The sequence below is a fragment of the Triticum aestivum genome, chromosome 4B, assembly GCF_018294505.1.
Source record: "Triticum aestivum cultivar Chinese Spring chromosome 4B, IWGSC CS RefSeq v2.1, whole genome shotgun sequence".
Lineage (NCBI taxonomy): Eukaryota > Viridiplantae > Streptophyta > Magnoliopsida > Poales > Poaceae > Triticum > Triticum aestivum.
In genome coordinates this window covers 21,622,828-21,640,112 of record NC_057804.1, presented here as the reverse complement: position 1 = coordinate 21,640,112, position 17,285 = coordinate 21,622,828, and the positions used below count along the sequence as shown (strand labels likewise).

Here is a 17,285-nt window from a genome sequence, read left to right as displayed (position 1 = left end):
GAGGGGGCCATCATCACCGGTGGCCATGGAGGAGTATCCCGGAGGGGCCATCATCACCATGAAGGCCAAGGACCAGAAGGTGGAGGCCATGGAGGAGGAAGCACAAGGCGGAGAACTTCTCCTCCTCTCTTCCGGTGGTGCCGGAGTGCCATCGGGAGGGGAATCATCACCACGGTGATCGTCTTCATCAACATCACCATCATCATCACCATCCTCATCTCTTTTACGCGCTCCACTCTCCCGCACCCCGCTGTAATCCCTACTTGAACATGGTGCTTTATGCCACATATTATGATCCAATGATGTGTTGCCATCCTATGATGTTTTGAGTAGATATCTTTTGTCTTTGGGTTGATTGATGATCTAGATTGGTATGAGTTGTATGTTTTACTTTGGTGCTGTCCTATGGTGCCCTCCGTGTCGCGCAAGCGTGAGGGATTCCCGCTGTTGGGTGTTGCAATACGTTCATGATTCGCTTATAGTGGGTTGGTGAGTGACTGAAACACAAACCCGAGTAAGAGGGATTGTGGCCTATGGGAATAAAGAGGACTTGATGCTTTAATGCTATGGTTGGGTTTTAACTTAATGATCTTTAGTAGTTGCAGATGCTTGCTAGAGTTCCAATTATAAGTGCATATGATCCAAGTAGAGAAAGTATGTTAGCTTATGCCTCTCCCTCATATGAAACTGCAATAGTGATCACCGGTCTTGTTAACAATTTCCTAGGACAATTCCGCACATCGATCCACCATTATTCCACACTCGCTATTTATACTATTTAGTAATATATTCTAACTTTATGATAACAACACCTACTTTTATGTTTTAGCTCTCCGATATCATGCAAAGTTATCCTCTTCATACCCACAATGTAGTTTTATTTCTCGTTTCTAGTTGGAAGTAAACGTTCAGTGCATGTAGAGTCGTATCAGTGGCAGATAGGGCTTGAGAGAATATTGATCTTACCTTTAGCTCCTTGTGTGTTCGACACTCCATACTTATCACTTCCACCTTTGGAAAGTGCTACGATGATTCCTTGCACTTGGGGATTATCAAGCTCTTTTCTGGCGCCGTTGCCGAGGAGCAATAGCGTGGGGTTGATATTCTCGTGTGTGCTTGTTTGCTTTCTTCACTAAGTAGATTTTGTTTTTCCTTTTTGTTTATGTTTGGTTCTGGGTGAAACATACAAAAAAAATTAAAGAATGAAAATACAAAAAAAACATTACTTGCCTCTCATGCCTAAAAAGTTTTTCAAAAAGAGAAGTGATTGGAAAGTTATGCATTGAAGAAGTGAGGGTCGACCTTGAGCACTTGTGTTCATGCTCACGGAAACAATGTAGAATTTTTCATGGAAGTTTCTCTGTAAATAATTATCCCCTTGTATATATCCATTGTATTATAAAAATAATGTGCCAAGCTTTGGTTTTAGGATGATTAGATTGCTTGTTTACTATGTGCAGAACAAAAACAGAAACTTTGCTGTAGTGCGTGAATTTACATTTTTTACTGGAAAGTCAAATGGGTCTGAAACTTTTTGAACATTACTTCTGCACAAAATTTTCAAATCGTTAAATTTATTTCATAATTTTAGGAGTTACAGAAGTTTACCAAACCTCCAGATTACTACAGACTGTTCTGTTTTTATCAGATTCTGTTTTGCGTGTATTGTTTGCTTATTTTTATGAATCTATGGCTAGTATCGGGGGGTATGAACCATATATAAGTTGGAATACAGTAGGTTTAACACCAATATAAATAAAGAATGAGTTCATTACATTACCTAAAGGTAGTGATTTTCTTTATTACACTAACGGATCTCACAAGTTTTTTGTTAAAGTTTTGTGTGGATGAAGTGTCCGAAGGTCGAGGAGCTATTAATATGAGAAGAATAAAGAGAGGAAAGAGTTCAATCTTGGGGATTCCCAAGGCACCCCAAGTAAATATTTCAAAGGATACTCAAGCATCTAAGCTTGGGGATGCCCCGGTTGGCATCCCATCTTTCTTCTTCAACAAATATCGGTATACCTCAGTTTTTGTTTTGTTCACATGATTTGTGTCCTTTGTGTTTTTGTTTTTCTTCAAGAACCATGCTAGCATGAGATAGCCCTTCATTGATTTAATAGAATACTTCATGAGCTTTACTTATATCTTTTAAGTATGATTTTATAGAATTGCTCTTTGTGCTTCACTTAAATCTTTTGAGTATGGTTTTATAGAATGCTTCGTGCGCTTCACTTATACATTTTGAGCTTGGTTAGTCTATATTAATTGTAGAATGCTCCATGAACTTCACTTATATCCTTTCGAGTATGAATAATACTATCATTTAAAGTGGGTTTGGAAGAGTGTCAACTTTAGGAATTAGTGATCCCACTATCTTGGAGGGTGTTTAATCTTAGTGATATTTATGAAAGTGGATTTGGAAGAGTGTCAACTTCAGCTAGTAATGATTCCACTATTTCGGAAGAGGTTCCAATTGAGTATGAGAAAAAAGTTGCTATCCATGATGCTACTGAAAATTATTACGAGGGAGGAATACATGCTTATAGGAGTGCAATAATATCAAGTTTCCTCTCCGTGTGCTTAAAATTTTGAAGTTATACTTGCTTTGCCTTCCTATGCTAGTTGATTGTTGTTCTTATAAATTGTGTGCGCACAAAATCCCTAGGCATAGGAAGTAGGTTATATTTAAATGTGCTAGTCATATTCTTCAAGATGCTCTCGTTGTGCTTCAATTCCTATCTTTTTATGTGAGCATCATTGAAATCATCATGCCTAGCTAAAAGGCATTAAAGAAAAGCGCTTGTTGGGAGACAACCCAATATTTTCCCTTACTTATTTTGTGTGCTCACATGATTAAGATACTGTAGTAATCATGTTTTATAGCTTTTCTTTCAATAAAGTGCCAAGTAAGACCTTTGGGAAGACTTAGGAGAAAGTCAATGTGATCTTGCTGTAAAAAACAGAAACTTTGCGCTCGCGAGAATAGATGTCATTTTCTACAGAAGAGTGATTTTGAGTTGATTCTTTTTGCAGAAGATTAATATACAAATTCCTCACGTCCACCAATTTATTTAATAATTTTTGGAGTAGCAGAAGTATGGTTTATGTTTAGATCATTACAGACTGTTCTGTTTCTGACAGATTCTGTTTTCATTGCATAGTTTGCTTGTTTTCTAGTTTCTATGACTTATATTTCTCAATATAAATTGTAGAAATGATATGGTACAGTAGGCATTGTGTGAGAACAATTATGAACCTTGTCTTTGACAGTACCAAAGTGAATGGTTTGCTCTTTATCATACTAACCTATCTCACGAAGTTTGGTTAAGTTTTGTGTGATTGAAGTTTTCAAGTTTTGGGTGAGATATCGATATGAGGAGAATAAGGAGTGGAAAGACCCTAAGCTTGGGGATGCCCAAGGCACCCCAAGGTAATATTCAAGGAAGACTCAAGTGCCTAAGCTTGGGGATGCCCCGGAAGACATCCCCTATTTCGTCTTCAAAACTATCGGTATACCCTACTCGGAGCTATATTTTTATTCGTCACATGATATGTGTTTTGCTTGGAGCGTATTTTCAATTTTGCTTGCTGTTTGAATAAAATCATTGGATCTGAATTTTTGAATGAAAAAGAATCCTCCCATGGCTATTTAATTATTTGACTACTCAGTGTTCTTCACTCATATCTTTTGAAGTAGTTTGTCATTTACTCATGTGCTTCATGTATATCCTAGGAGTAAATGGTTGAATAAGTTGAATGTCATAAATCTGAATTTATATATGTTTCGTATGCTTATAACATGGGGAGTAATGACTTCACACGTAATAAGTATAGGTAGTAAACTTATTGAAAGTTAGCAAACATAGAACTGGTCACTTGAACAATTCATGAAAGAATATTGAAGGGAGAGGGATTTCACATATAAATATACTATCTTGGACATCTTTTGTAGTTGTGAGCACTCATTAAAATATGACATGCTAAAAGGTTGATGTTGGACAAGGAAGACAACGTAATGGGTTATGTTTTCTTATATCTGAAATAAAGTATATTGTCATGGATCGCCCAACACATTGAGCTTGCCTTTCCCCCTCATGCTAGCCAAATTCTTTGCACTAAGTAGATATACTAATTGTGCTTCCAAATATCCTTAAACCAAGTTTTGCCATGAGAGTTCACCATACCTACCTATGTATTGAGTAAGATCCTTCAAGTAAGTTGTCATCGGTGCAACCAATAAAAATTGCCCTCTAATTATGTATGATTGATTGGTGTGGAGGAAATAAGCTTTATACGATCTTGTGATGTGGAAGAAATAAAAGTGACGGACTGCATAATAAAGGTCCATATCACAAGTGGCAATATAAAGTAACGTTCTTTTGCATTAAGATTTTGTGCATACAAACCTGAAAGCACATGGCAACCTCTGCTTCCCTCTGCGAAGGGCCTATCTTTTACTTTTATCTCTTACCCTTATGCACGAGTCATGGTGATTTTCACCTTTCCTTTTTACATTTTATCTTTTGGCAAGCACCTTGTGTTGGAAAGATTCTGATATATATATATGTATATATATATATATATATATATATATATATAGAAAGTCTATTTAAGACCCAGGGTGAAGAATAAGAATTTCTTCACCCTGGTCGAACAACCCAGCCAGCCAGGACCCTGCTCCCTGGCCCATCGCACCGCTCTTCAAGCCAGACGCTCTCCAGCCGGACTATATTTTTTTCCAAGCGACGGTTGGCAAACCCACTCTTTTCGTCAAAGAAAAAAAAAGGAAATGAACGGATAACCTCCGTAGTTCTTGGATCGAAAGCGGCGAGCAGTTTCGGCGGCGACGGAGAGAGGTGTCGGCGGCGAGCTCGTGGTAGCTGCTGGTCGACCCCTGATGAGTGCGGCACTGGGGGTGGAAGGTTGGCCGGAGGCAGCAGCGAGGCGAGCTGTGCTGCAGGAGGCTTCGCGGCGGGTGACGGCTTCGCCCGCCGGCGGCCGTGTCGCAGTCCGCATCGATCCCCAGCCCCCTTCGTTGCTCGTGGCGATGGTCCCCTGCTTCCACGCCTGGTCTCTCCACTCCTCCCTCTTGTCTCCTTTCCATCCTCGCTCACCCTGATCGATGTGCTTAATTGCCTTGCAGGAAGGCCATCGACTCGTAAGTCTACAAGCTGTCCCACGGCTGCCTTCATTTCCACCCAGGTTAACTAATTTGCATGCACGTGCGATTTCTAGTATCTCCAGAATCTCGTCAATTCATGCATTTTTTTGGTAAAGAATCCATACAAGTGTCTACTGTCTACAGGTTTTAGGTTACTCAAGATCAACTGAGTGCACTAGGCATCCATAGTTGCAAAACGATTCTGGATTTTTGCTTGGTAAATTTTCTGGAATTACTAATTTGTGCATGTATCGGTCAGCAATCAAAATCATTTGTTGATCGAGAAGTCCAAAAATAGTAAGGTCCGTTCTCTTAACTGAATTTTTAACTTTGCTCCCTATTGTATATATATTCACACGAGAAGCAGGTATTTAATTGGGAAAAAATCCTGGGATTTTAATTAGTAATTTGCTGGTATAGAAAGATGGATCTGTTATTAATAGACATCAAGTAGTTCTTACGTTTCCTATAGACAATTCATTGAGGATAGGAACATTGCGTGGAAATTGATTTTATAAATTATTACAGAGATAGCTAATGAAACTAGAGTTGTACTCCGTATTAGAACTGTTGCTCTTTAAGGTGTTTTGACTATTGAGGTTTACTCTGGGTGTTGAAGTGCAACAATTACTTCTCCCTGGAGGGTCTCTATACTTTTGCATGTTTGTAGTATATAATATCTGGTGTTCCTTCTTTTAAGTTTTTAATTGTCAAATTTCATGTTGTTCTTGTTCCTGTTTGCTCTTTATCCAAATCTTCCTGGGATTTAAATCAGAAAGGATGCTCAATGGGACTTGGTCACGCCGAGATATCAGCAGCAATCGGCACCGACAAAGCTCAATTATCTATTGCATATTCAGAAGAAAGCATCTCCTGTCGACAATCAAGGCACTATGACAGGTATATCAAAAAAGTGTTCCGCCGATCTAGTTCATGACTTCAGATGCATCTATATCAAAGCTTTATAAAATTTTCTCTTTGCAAATTGTTTAGTTGGTGGAGTATATATACTTGATTGCTTATCCTAAATATGATTTTGGGCACATAGGGTCTGACTAGATTCAAAACCTGCTTAACTTCACACTGATCTTGGGGTGAACACCCATTCTTCGATTAGCCCCTCCACCATAGTTGTGAGTTGGATTTTCATTTATTTTTGGTACCATCAAGGGCATTCAATATTTCTTGATCTATTTGACTGGATATTTACTGGATAACAAAATAATCTAGAAACTTCTACTGGACATTACCTCAGTTCCATTCAAGAAAATGGTATATGCAGTGAATCAAAAGGTTTATACTCATAAAGAGAGGTAGAAAATCTAATCTCGGTATTTTTTTGGAAGGGCTGGGTGTATATGTATATACTATATACTGGTACTTGAAAAGGGGTATCTGCTCTAATTTTTTCAAGCATGCATGCAAGTCTGTCGGTGTATGTAACTTGTAAAGCTTTGAAAATGTATTGTTCATTGATGTTATTCCTTATTAATTTTCCCTAGCATAAACCAGACTTTATATGTAAATGTGCTTCTGGAGTATTTATCGACCAAGATTGTTTGTTGTGCACTTATGTCAGCATCTAGATCATAAATCTATAACATCGCATCTCGTTGAACAGCATCGTATGTGCTATTTTCTGGCATAACCTTTGATGTTAATGCTCATAAAACAACAAAGAAACTTTATACTTTGAGAAAGCGGATGCCAAATTGTACCGAATGTTCCAAACAGAATGAAAATTAGACCATGTGTTCGATTTTGATTTCATCCACAAATTTAGTTGTTTTGGGCAAAATTACAAGCTTATTTCTCAGATTGTAGTATGTTTTGCACCAAATTCTAAGAGAGTGAGCGCTTCATTTCTTTGAGAAGCAAAACTTGGACTAAGGATTGTAAGTTGTTTATTTATTCTTAGCATTTTCTACAATCTTCTGTTTTGCTGCCGATCATCTCTTGCAAGTTAACAAGAACACTATTACTTTGTTAACCAATATCCATTCATTTTCTTCTTAGCTAATGTTTATTTGTTCTGAAACTCCATGCATATACATACCCGTAGTTACAAAATGATTTCTCTGTCGGAATTGCATATGCATATCAACGTTTGTTTCAACACATTATTTCTTTAACCTTATGCCCCTAGGATGTGCTTCATTGATGCTGCTTATTGTTCCCTATACTCTAATCAGTAAATATGAAATTCTCAGTGAATCATAATCAGTTTTATTTACACTGTAGGTAGCTCAAGCCTAAGATGCAAACATCTCTAGGAATGGAGTTGCTGACGGTATGCAAAGAATGAGACAATGGTGATGGTCAGGATCGATGTGTCAAGCATCTGAGACATATCGACGTCAAGACATGGAAGGGGGCTCTCTGCCCTTATAGATAGGCCTTCTTACCATGCTGAATTACCAACCTGCACAATTAATGTGTATCGAAATTAACTTTGGAAGAACATTAAGCATGCAAACATAGCTGTGGAGAATCCTTGAAACATCTTACCTGCAATGTTAACTTAAACCTTCTGGATCAGCAAATGCTTCATCCTTCTCTTCAAATGTAAATTCTACTGCCCAGAACAAACCAGTTTAGAGTTACGGGAAGCTTGTCTTCTTGAGCATTCTGAAAACTGGAGAGTATCCATCTCGATTTGGTTGTAGAATAATGCTATAAGCTCTGCAGCATGGCTTACAGTTCTGTACCACCAAAAGCTAGACAAAATGTGAGCTAAGATTATCTGTCTTGTCATGAAACAACCACTGGTAAAAGAAAAATGAGAACGATGAAGAATGGGCACAATGCTCCATGAACTTGGCGCATGCTAGATAGATAAACTGTACTTTTGAGAGCAGACAGATCTGTGTGTCTCTTCACATGATTGCAGTATTTACGAGTTTGTTTAGGAGTTCAAAAAATTAGCTTCTTTTTTTGTCTGAACCAATTCCAATACAAATAAATAATAATTAACGAGTAGCATTTTAAGTAGCCTATATACAGTTTATCATCTAAACCTGTGCTAGGCTGAAGCGCACCCATGCCACAATAAAATACTACAACATAAAAAAGAATTCCGCTGAGTTGTTGCTCACCTTACCTCGTAGTAATTTTACATCGCAGGCCAATTTCTCTCACGGTTGTTTCGGGCATGCCAGGCTGAAGCCCACGCTGTAATCTTACCTCTGTTATGTTCTATATTACCTCACCAGCCTACACGCTATAATCTTACCCCAGTTGCCTTGAATTACCTCAGAATAGAAGCCTCCACGGTTGGCATACTTGCAAGTTGCATGTGCCTACATGATTTGGCTGGGGTGAGGAATAAGAATTCCTCACCCAGGGTGACGAATAGCGCGACCCTATATATATATATATATATATATATATATATATATATATATATATATATATATATATATCCAATTGGATGTAAGGCATCATGAACTATTATTGTTGACATTACCCTTGATGTAAAAGGTTGGGAGGCGAATCTATAAGCCCCTATCTTTCTCTATGTCTGGTTAAAACTTTGAACCCAATAATTATCGCGTGAGTGTTAGCAATTGTGAAAGACTAAATGATAGTTGAGTATGTGGAGTTTGCTAAATCAAAGCTCTGACATAGACTCTTCCTGAATAAGATGAATTACAATTGTTTGATGACTGAGAATATTGTTTGTTAGTTTTCAAGAAAGTTTATGATCTATACTTTAAACATGTTATTTGCTTGTTACCTGATCACGAAAAGTTTTATGAGATGAGCTATTGTTATGACATATAATGATGCTAGAAAAAGTGATTGGAATTATCATTGATCAAACTTAAGCACTTTCTAGCATTCACACTTCATAAATTATTTCTGTTATCATTTACCTACTCGAGGACGAGCAGGAATTAAGCTTGGGGATTGTCGTGGTTTTGTCACGGCAGATGTCCTAGAGAAAGGACTTAGTCGTGGAGCCATCGCAACGGGTTAACTTGAAGGGGTTTAAAGCGGACACAAGGACGCAGAGAGTTTTATACTAGTTCGGCCCCTTCGATGAAGGTAAAAGCCTACGTCTAGTTGTGATGGAATTGATGCGGTTTCAATGACCAGGGAGCAAACAAGCTTCGCCTAAGCCTCGAGTTGTTGTCTGTTTTTCTGAACCGCCGCCGGGTCGTCCCCTTATATACACGGGTGACGCCCACCGGTTCACAGAGTCCCAACACCGGTTCATACTCGTATCCGGGTTGGTCTCTCCTTATTCCTAACTTACAACACAAGTTTACATACCAGGCCGGTTTACGGCTACAGGTTCTAAACCGACTACAGGCCTTGGGCCCTTATCTTCATCCTTGGGCTTTAACACCTTTGAACTACTGACGAAGTTAACCCGGCCCAGATAGGCCGGTTTACGCCCAGTAGTAATATCCCCAACATTAGGCCCCAGATTGATTTGAACTGGTTCATATCAATCCTTAGCAAAAAATCTTCGTCTTCAACGTCTTCTTGCAATTGTTGAACCGTCGTGATGTCATCTTCTCTTGTTGCTATAAACCGGCATGACGTCATTACAACATTCATGATATCTTCTTTGTTTAATAGATCTGCGAAAATCGAGGCGACAGCTCCGTTCCGTGCCCCCTGGTTTGTCGTGCCTGACACACGTCCTCTTGCTTTATAAATAGGACCGAAGGGTCATTTCCTTTCTCCTCTTCGTGCCCTCTCTTCTTCGTCTTCCTTGTGTTGCCAGCTTCAGAGCTCCGCCGCCGCCGTCATCTTGAGCACCAACCTTGGCCGCTGCATCAACCTGAACTCACCAGAAAATTGCGGCGATCTTCCGCATCTTCCTCAGCTCTGGTAAGTCCTCTGTTCCTCTCGACCTAGATCTGTTCTAGGGTTTCATGTTCTTGCGGTATCATCAACTGTTCATATTCATGTATTAGTTCCTGGATAGATCTGTGAAACCCTGCTCTGATTAGCAGTGGCTTTTAGCATCCGCCTGTAGTTTCCTGCCCAAGACCATAGATCTCACATATTTTTCTGCCCATTGATTCAATACTATTCTGCTTTAAGCTTTTGAATATGTTCCTGCTTTTCTGAACTTGCTTCAGATCCATCGCTATCGCAGGACCTTGCGAAACCTGTTTCTGTATACTTAGCCATCCGCAACCTCAATTGCTTCAATGTTTAGATCAGGCGGTTTAACTTAGTGTAGAAAAAATTAATAAACCGGTATATACCATTAGTCCCCTTGTTGAACCGCCAGAACTCTTTAACCAGACACTTCCGCTTCATAGAACGCCGGTTTAAATGTAGCTGTCTCCGGTTTAACATTGTACACACCGGTGCACACTTGTCCCAACACATTCTTGAACCGGATTTATTTATTTTGTAGATTTCATCATGGCCAAACAAGTATATGAGTGCAACTGGGCTCCTTCCCGCGTCACAGAAACTCAATTGAACAATCTGGTCCTGACTGGCGCTTTAAGCAGCAAAGACACTATCCACTGGAGGGTCCCTGGCAAAGAATGTCCACCCACACCTCAAGAAGGAGAGGTTGTAGTTTTTGCAGATCACTTAGCTCAGGGTTTTAACCCGCCCGGTTCAAAATTCTATCAAGATGTCTTAGCCAATTTTCAACTCCGTCCGCAAGACACTGGCCCCAACTCTGTTACCAATATATGTCACTTCCAAGTGCTCTGTGAGGTATACTTTCAAGAGGAACCCACAACTGAGTTGTTTAGAGACTGCTTCCATCTAAACCGCCGCACAGAATTTACTGATGGCTCCAACACGGTATTGGGTGGTGTGGCGATTCAGAAAAGAAAAGAGGTCACTTACCCTCACGCCAAACTACACAGTCACCTCAAGGAGTGGAATCAAACATGGTTCTATTGCAAAGACACCTCCCCTGCTAATGAAAATCCTTTGCCTGGCTTTCGTCCGGAGCGGCTTAGCAATACACACCCTTTTCCGCAAAGGTTGACTGCCAAGGAAAGAAGTAAATATGCTCCTCAACTCTCCCAGCTCAGAGCCTTCATGGCCAACGGTTTAACAGGAGTTGATCTCGCACGCTGTTGGATATCATGGAGCACACTGCCCCTCAGCCAGCGCTCTGGTTTGATGTGCGAGTACACTGGTAGTGTCAATGACCCACTCCGACATGTTAACATCCAGCTCACAGATGACGAGGTCACAGAAGCTGTGAAGAAAATGTTGAACGAACCGGAACACCTCTGTGCTCGAACTGGCCTGCTTCCCTTCTGTGCTACCAACAAACCACCATATGTAAGATTTTGACCGTACCTTTCATTAAATATATTACTGCCATTTTTGTATATTCTTTAATATCAGTTGCTGCTTAATCAGGGTGATGATCCGTTTTGGAGCAAGAAGCTTCCTCAGGAGAAACCCAAGAAACCAGACAAACCGGAAAGACCAATCCGGCCAAAGACCAAAGTCGTTAAGAGGCCTGCTCATAAGAGGAAAACCACTGCATCTTCTGATCCGGCTGCTGATGACGATGTGGGTAACCCGGACCTTGAGGTAGAACTTGATTCACTTGGCTTACTTTTCACATGCCTTATTGATGATGATATTTGTCAGGATGATGCCGAAGCCAGTAATGCTGATGTTGTAGAGGTAACTATTCTCTCCTCTGATTCAAATCCTTTGCCTTCACTAAAAATCCGTCAGGCAAACCGGAAAATTAAATTTTCTCATCCTCTTGCTTGCTTGGATCCCAAATTTCTTATGAAGACCCAACAGCATGAAGCTCGCCGCACAACTCGGCACAGCGGCCAGGTAGTTACCTCCGCCGGTTTACCGAACAGTCCGGTTCAGAAACGCCGTTCAGAGGTCTCTAATTTGCTTGTCAGTGCTTGTCCTAAAGCGGGCTGTTTTCGTCAACCTCTTAATCCATCTGACTCCGATTATCAGGTCACTTCCCATTCATCCTCTGGCGAGTCATCGGCTACTCAGCTGCCACCACTCAAAACGGTGCTTGGGTAAGCTATACTTATCATACCATTTCTGGTGTATCACTATGTAACATATCCTGTATTTGACTATTATTACGCCTTTTCAGGGCCAAGCCTAGGCCGAGCAAGAAGGCTTGCCTGGATAAAGCGGCCGAAGAAGAAACTTCCCCTGAACCGGACAACGCCCCAGATCTTGAAGCGGCTATTCGTGAAGACGTACCCAACGACCCGCCACTGCAAGATGAGGATTTTATTGCTGAAGAAAGGCCTGTTGACCCCTCCGGTCCTGCCGACTGATGGCTTCTCGCCCCCTCGTTGGTTACCCCAAGTGGAAGGTAGAGATGCAGTGTAGCGGCAGTTTTCCCTTGGCAAAGATACCAAGGATCGATTTCCCCTGAGACTCCCAGTTTCAACAAGAAGGTGTCAACTGCTAACGGCGCCGGTATTAGCAATCAACGTGGACCTGCACACAGATACAAATAACTTTGTCCCCAACGAGTACAGAGAGGTTGTTAATCCCTCCGGCCTTGTAGTTTACAAAGGATCAAACGCAAGTGATAGTAGTGATAGGTATTAATGCAAATAGTAAATAAAAGCGTAAAGTAAATAGTAGATGTGATCAATGATGGTAATATGGACCGGGGTCCCATGATGTTCACTAGTGATGTCTCTCTCCCAAAAGACGATAAAACAGCTATGCGAGGTAAACAAATTACAGCTGGGCAATTGACAGAATTGCGTGCGCAAACCAATGCTAACTATGCTGCAAGAGAGGTTGAGGTTCAAAGCATGGGCGGTACGCCAAGGTAAGTAGACCGAAATCCAACTACATCTACTACTAATCATCCACCTTGAGATATCTATCCAGAACATCTCGCTGGTATTAAGTTGCGAGCCCCACCCGAAGTGTAAACTCAAAGCAACAGACAACTGCATTAAAAGAACTTTGCGTAAAGTAAACAGTCCTTGCACCCGCGGGCACAAGCACCGTTGTTTTCCCCCTTGTGGCAACAGCACATCCCCTAGACTCATGTTTCTGTCACTCAAGCTAGTCATCGAGGGGCATGAACCCACAATCGAGCATGACGTTCCCTCTTGGAGTCACTACCTACTACTCGGCCAAAGCAATAAATAGCAACGGAGAACATGCAAGAATTACTTACGAACATAAATATAAAAGAGGTAAATCAAATATATTACTCATACACAATCTGAACATAATCTCACAATCCATCGGATCCCAGCAAACTCAGCATAGCAACAGCATACAGATTACATATGTGCCTCGATCATGTAGGGCAGCTCACGAGGTCTAATTAGTGAAGCACAAGAAGGGGAGGAGAACATCACATAGCTACTGGTCATGGACCCATGGTCCAAGGGGGACTACTCACGACTCATCCGGGAGGCGTCCATGGCGGTGGAGAAGCTCCCGGTGGTGATCCTCCCCTCCGGCAGGGTGCCGAGAAGAGTTCTCCTGGCGCTCCCGATCTTGGAAGCGCGGCGGCGGCGGAACAGAGGCGAGATCGCGAAAAAGGGTTCCGTCCTCGAGGGTTTCTGGACGAGGTGTAAATATATGCCAAAGGGGAGCGCCAGCCGGGGCCTAGGGGGCCTAGGCGGCCACCTGGCGCGGCCAGGGCCTGGCCCGCGCCGCCAGGCCGCCTGGGGCCCTGGTGGCCCCCCTCCGGCTGCCCTTCGGCTGCGTGGAACCTTCCGGAACGCTGATTTTTTATATAATTTTTCTGGAATTTTTCTGGCAGTTTACGTGACGGGAAAAACTGAAATACAAAAACAGCAGAAAACAGAAACTGGCACTGGGGTGCACTGAGTTAATAGGTTAGTCCAAATATGATCAAAAATGTATGGAAGTGTATAAATATCATAGCAATATCACCCAAAAGAGGCATGGAGCAAGCAGAAATTATAGATACGTTTTGGACGTATCAACATCCCCAAGCTTAATGCCTGCTCGTCCTCGAGTAGGTAAATGATAAAAAGAATAATTTCTGTGGTGACATGCTATTAACCATACAAGGACTTTTCAAAGTCACATGACAAAAGCTTACTGAGACAATGAGTCTGTAGTAATTTTGCTACCTCACGAGAAAATCACAAAGAACTAAAAGTTCTACAACATGAAATTGAAGCATCAAAAAGATTTGTAATGAGCATGGTGTGAAATATGATAAAGTGATATCTCGCTTGCCCCCTTTAGTGAAGCAAAACATAAATGCAGGGGCACCTTCGAGGTTTAAGTGACGACTAGATACAATGATTTCAGAACAATGATACAACAATCATGCACAAGACAATGCTACTTTGGGACTATGCACATTACACTAAGAATGGCAATCATGCTCTCAATAGTTGGTGCTTTTAAAAGAAGGTGGTGACTCTCGAACCATGGCTTTTGTTGGCAAGGTTGAAAACCCATGGTCGGAAACAAAAACAAAGCATGTACCAGAGCTCTTGGTTTTAAAAACAGAGTAAATATTTTTTTAGAGTATGCATGTTTCGTCAACGAATGCTAGCAGATAGCTCAATCGCTTTTTAAGTCGGACAAGTTTCGAGGAACGACTCCCGAGTGAGGATCATAACATCCTCTTAATCTCCTTTGTTTATCACTGCCAAAGTTTTCTGATTTCTCATAGACAAAGCGTGAAGGAAGATTCGTGTGTTGTATTATCTTTTATGAGCCGGGCGCACTCAATGCCAGTTCCTTCTCAAATTAAGGGCTTGCACATTATACATGCAATCCAGGGGTAAAACTTATCCAACTTAAAAAGATCATGAACTAACTACCACTTCCTCATGAGCTAAAACAGAGGCACAAAAAGAGAAGTGCCTTTTGAATAATTTCGAGATGGTACATGTAAGTCTTCGTTAGGAATGGCAGGTAAATACCATGTATAGGAAGGTATGGTGGACTCATATGGCATAACTGGTTTAAAGGATTTTGGATGCACAAGCAGTCAGTCCGCTTAGTACAGGTGGAGGTTAGCAAAAGACTAGGAGCGACCAACTAAGAGAGCAATGACGGTCATAATCATGCAGAGCGACAAAGCAACATTGAATCAGGCATGGCAGTTATATCACTATTCAGAAACAAAAGATCATCAAGGCTTGACAGACTTTTTTTACAGTCTTGAATATGCGTGAGCATACGCCAAGTCAATCAAAATAAATTCTCGAAGGAAGATATTACTAGACCATACCACATCATAGGCAAACAAACCATGTTGGTACTCCAATAACATATTGGAAACCTCCCAGCTATTCGAGATTAACCATAAGAAAACATAAACTACTAAGCACCATTATGCATGTAGCATCTTTATCATAGACATATCAATCAATCCAACAGAAGCAAACTCTCTTAATAAGATAAACATGACAACTAAAGAGAGTTCAAGCAACCAACTAAACAAAAGCTCTTTAAAAAGATAAGCATGAAAACTGAGAGCTAAGCACGATAGTAGCAATTGAAAAATAAAGAACACTCATAGCAAAGATAGACATGAAAATCTACGATATGTTCTAGTTGAAGTGGAGCGTGTTTCTCTCCCACACAAATAAAGCTGAGTTCCGACTCATTATTGAAAGCTAAAGAAAACTAAAAAGGAAACTAAAAACAAGACGCTCCAAGTATAGCACATAACACATGAAGTGATAAAAATATAGTGAAACGGGAGACGAACTGATAATGTCGATGGAGAAGGGGATGCACGGGGGGCATCCCCAAGCTTAGACGCTTGAGTCTTCTTGAATATTTCTTGGGGGTGCACGGGGGCATCCCAAGCTTGAGCGTTTGACACTTCTGAATCTTTTTATCATCTTCCCTCGCACACTTGAAAACTCCCTTCATACACAACTCATCATAATCTGATTAGCGAGGTTAGTACCCTTAATAAAGTAATTGTTCCTTGCTGGAAATAAGAATATTCTTGAAGGCCTACTGTTTCTCGAGATCACCAAAAGGTTTTTGCAAAGAAAAAGCAAGCTCAAGGCTCACAAAATGAGGAAAAGGCAAAACAGGACAGAATCTGTGAAAAACAGAACAGCAGGTAGTAAATGACTTTTTCGGGGTACTTCTGCAACTCCAATCAAAAAATTCAGAACAGACGCTTGAAAGACAATTATATAGAGCACGCTGTCGAAAAAATTCAGACTAAGAAGATGATCTGGTGATTTTATACGATTTTTTCTATCCAAGGACAGAATCTGTTTCCTGCGCAGCGCGTCACAACTTTTGAACTTTCTTGCAATCAGAGGCTATACTTGGCACAAAATTGAAAAGCAAAGATACAACGATGATGCTACTGTAGTAACAACATCAAGACACAACAAAAGCAAAATAAATTTATTCATGTGGGTTGCCTCCCAAAAGCGCTTTCTTTAATGCCTTTGAGCTAGGCATAATGCAAAGAGATCAAGTTGTATCAATTGAACCATCATCAAGATCATCAAAAAGCTCTTCAATAGTACAACCAATCTTAAGAGGACTTTCAAACAAAGGCCTCATAGAGATGCTTCTAGGAAGAAGACCAAAAGGAAAAAAGTCAATGGAAGATTCTTTCATAAATTTATCAAAGAGAGGTGTTTCTTCCAAAGTCTTTACAGTTTCAACCCCTTTAGCAATAGATGGATTTCTTTTAGAGCGGGGAGCCTTTGGAACGTAAACGAACTTGGGCTCCTTCTTTGCCGGAGTTTCTACCTTTTTGGTTTTGATTGAGGAGAAAGTGGTTCCTAGAGTGTCAAAGATTTCCTCAATTTTATCTATCCTAGAAGAGTACGAGTCATGGGATTTGATGGTCTCCAACGTTTTGAAAATTTTATGCATGGAGCTATCAAGCCTATTCAAATTCCCTTGGATCTTATGATCCGACTCGTTTATCTTATTAATGCTTGGCATCTCTAGCTCTATCTTTTCAAGTTTTTTCATAATGTGAGCTAGGGTGATGTCCTCTTGAATGCTAACAACGGGAGGATTCCCAACAAGATTTTCAATAATACTAAGGGACTCCCAAACCGGGGCCTCTAGGAAATTCCCATTGATAGCAGTATCTAGAATAAACCTATTCCAAGAAGTAATTCCAACATAAAAATTTCTAAGCAGGATAGTAGTAGATTGCTTCCTGGCGGCTCTTTTTGAG

General features: G+C 40.8%; 1 protein-coding gene across 6 annotated transcripts; it reads left to right on the top strand.

Moving 5' to 3' along the window:
• The first annotated feature begins 4,741 nt into the window (after positions 1-4,741).
• LOC123090673 (uncharacterized) lies at positions 4,742-7,701 on the top strand. 6 transcript variants are annotated; one of them, XR_006442527.1, is made up of 5 exons: positions 4,742-5,073; positions 5,147-5,205; positions 5,309-5,461; positions 5,940-6,064; positions 7,406-7,701. XR_006442527.1 is itself a non-coding variant. In XM_044511999.1 (4 exons), exons 1-4 carry the CDS (start codon positions 4,901-4,903, stop codon positions 7,435-7,437), a joined length of 345 nt encoding a protein of 114 aa, XP_044367934.1. In that variant the 5' UTR covers positions 4,744-4,900; the 3' UTR covers positions 7,438-7,701. The 6 variants fall into 6 exon arrangements, 1 of the variants encoding a protein (XP_044367934.1); XR_006442528.1 differs by having other exon boundaries at positions 5,309-5,466; positions 5,944-6,064; XR_006442524.1 differs by having other exon boundaries at positions 5,309-5,466.
• The last annotated feature ends 9,584 nt before the right edge of the window (positions 7,702-17,285 follow it).

Excerpts from the sequence above, each read along its gene's own strand:
- LOC123090673 (XM_044511999.1), top strand. The coding sequence starts at position 4,901 with ATGAGTGCGGCACTGGGGGTGGAAGGTTGGCCGGAGGCAGCAGCGAGG. Across the intron at positions 6,065-7,405 it reads CAATCAAGGCACTATGACAG|GTAGCTCAAGCCTAAGATGC; the intron begins GTATATCAAAAA and ends TTTACACTGTAG.